Consider the following 2,403-nt stretch of genomic DNA (forward strand, 5'->3'; position numbering starts at 1 on the left):
CCTGGCCAGGAACCTCATCGTCACCCACAACCTCACGGACGACAAGGAGTACCTGCCAGGTAAGACGGCGGGTTAATCCCTTGCTGCATGGACGATCCCCTCCCTGGATCTCAGGGGTCTTCATGCCTCTCATGTCATTTTCCAGGGCATAAGGAGCTGGAGCCCCTCAGAGTGGCTGAGGTGGCCGCCAGCATCTGCATGTCCCAGCAGAGAGTGGAGAAGTGCATCCAGGGCACCACGACCCTGATCTCTTGCTGCCTGGGGAAGGGGGAGAACATCGCCCTTGTCCTCAAAGACATCGGCGTGCTCCTCATTGAAGGCACAAGAGTCCAAATGAAATTTTATTACGAATTCCTGGAGATGCTCTCTGGGAAGGAGAACCTTGAGAAGGCCGTTTTCAAGGTGAGGGTTTGGTTTTCCCCACGGCCTGGGCAGCCTCACGAAGGGGTAGCAATGCTCGCCCTTGGCCCACCAAGACCTCTTGGGTTGGAGCTCTCGGGCAACTTCTTGGGGTGGGCAACCAACCCGAGCCCCGGTCTCCTCCACACCGAGTGGAGGCCAGGCAGAGGACATTGGCCAACTCCATGCTCCTCCATTGCAGGTCCCTCAGCTCAGAAACATGTTGGTGTCCCGGATGAAGCCTCTGGCCTCCCTGACCTTCTCGGGCCGCGTCATCATCTTTCCCGAGTGAGTCCATTTGTGGCTGTGCCCGCTGCTACTCTTCAGTAGCGCTTTTCTCCTCGCGCCCATGGGTGCCCAGCCAGTGAGGTGGATGTGGTGGGACAGACGGAGGAACTGAAGCAACGTCTGCTTCGCATCGAGGCCTGGGCTTCTTTGCTGGGCGAGCCCACTTCCCAGGACGGTCCTTGGGGACGGGGCCTTTATGGCAAGGCGAAAACGGGTGATTGTGGCCTGCCCTGGGTCACGCTGATGTCTTCTTTTGCCAGGTTTCAAATGGAGAGCGTGCAAAAACCAGCACCCCAGGACCACAGCAAGGCCCAGAGCAAGGAGAAGAAGAAAGGAGAAGGGGGCCTGATGCCTCATATGGAAGCTAAACCCCCAGTGTTGGGGGGCTAATGCCTCATTTTGGGGCTAAAACCTCCAATTTGGGGGCCTAATTCCTCATTCTGGGGCTAAAATCCCCAGCTTTGGGGGCCTAATGCCTCATTTTGGGACTAAAACCCCCAGTTTTGGGCACCTGATGCCTCGTTCTGGGCGCTCCGCCCCGTATTTGTAGGGCCCAGAGGCTCCATTTTGGATCTTGGCATTTTTAGGAAAAAACCTCTCATTTTAGGCTCCAAAGCCTCATTGCTGTGGTGGAAAGCCGCATTATTGAGTCCAGAGCCTCCCTTTCAAGCTGCAAACCACAGTTTTGTGTCCAGATCCTCAATTTTAGGGCCCAAAGCCTCATTTGGGGGGTTGAAACCTCCATTCCTAGGCCCAAACACTCGTTTTTGGGCCTAAAGACTCACTTTTAGCGTTCAAAGCCCCATTTTCAGGCTCCAAAGCCTCAGTGCTGGTGCTGAAAGCCTTGTTTTGCAGCTCCCAGCTTCATCTTTAGGATCCAGTGCCTTGTTTTTGGCTACAAAGCCCCATTTTGAGGGACTCAAACCTACATTTCTAGTGCCAAAAGCCTCATTTTGGGGGTCCAAACCCTCTCTTTCGAGGCCAAAGCCTCCTTTTAGGAATGAAGCCTTCAATACAGGCCCCAAACCCTTATTTTAGGGCCCAACCCCTCAATTTCATAGGACCCAAAGCCTCGTTTTTGGGATACTGAGCCTCCTTCTAGAGTCCAAAGTCTCATTTTTGGGGTATAAATCCTCATTGTAGAGTCCAAAGCCTCATTTTTTGGTTATAACCCCTCATTACAGAGCCCAAAGCCTCATTTTTTGGGTATAAACCCTCATTACAGAGCCCAAAGCCTCGTTTTTGGGATCTAAAGCCTTATTTGCATAGCCCACAGCCTCATTTGGAGAACCTAAATCGTCCTTTTATGCTCCAAATGGGTCAAGGACGGGAACGAGACCGTGGTTTTCCTGATGCCCACATTCCACCTGGCCAGGAACCTCATCGTCACCCACAACCTCACGGACGACAAGGAGTACCTGCCAGGTAAGACGGCGGGTTAATCCCTTGCTGCATGGACGATCCCCTCCCTGGATCTCAGGGGTCTTCATGCCTCTCATGTCATTTTCCAGGGCATAAGGAGCTGGAGCCCCTCAGAGTGGCTGAGGTGGCCGCCAGCATCTGCATGTCCCAGCAGAGAGTGGAGAAGTGCATCCAGGGCACCACGACCCTGATCTCTTGCTGCCTGGGGAAGGGGGAGAACATCGCCCTTGTCCTCAAAGACATCGGCGTGCTCCTCATTGAAGGCACAAGAGTCCAAATGAAATTTTATTACGA

General features: G+C 53.8%; 1 protein-coding gene across 1 annotated transcript; it reads left to right on the forward strand.

Annotated features, from left to right (window-relative positions):
* Positions 1–145: 145 nt before the first annotated feature.
* Positions 146–1,077, forward strand: LOC118159894 (coiled-coil domain-containing protein 81-like; the record flags this gene model as incomplete). The annotated part of the gene is made up of 3 exons (XM_035314425.1): positions 146–402; positions 602–687; positions 948–1,077. Coding segments are annotated over 3 exons (473 nt in total), but the record flags the coding sequence as incomplete, so codon positions are not given.
* Positions 1,078–2,403: the final 1,326 nt, after the last annotated feature.

Source organism: Oxyura jamaicensis, unplaced genomic scaffold, assembly GCF_011077185.1.
Source record: "Oxyura jamaicensis isolate SHBP4307 breed ruddy duck unplaced genomic scaffold, BPBGC_Ojam_1.0 oxyUn_random_OJ72605, whole genome shotgun sequence".
In the NCBI taxonomy this organism is placed as follows: Eukaryota; Metazoa; Chordata; class Aves; order Anseriformes; family Anatidae; genus Oxyura; species Oxyura jamaicensis.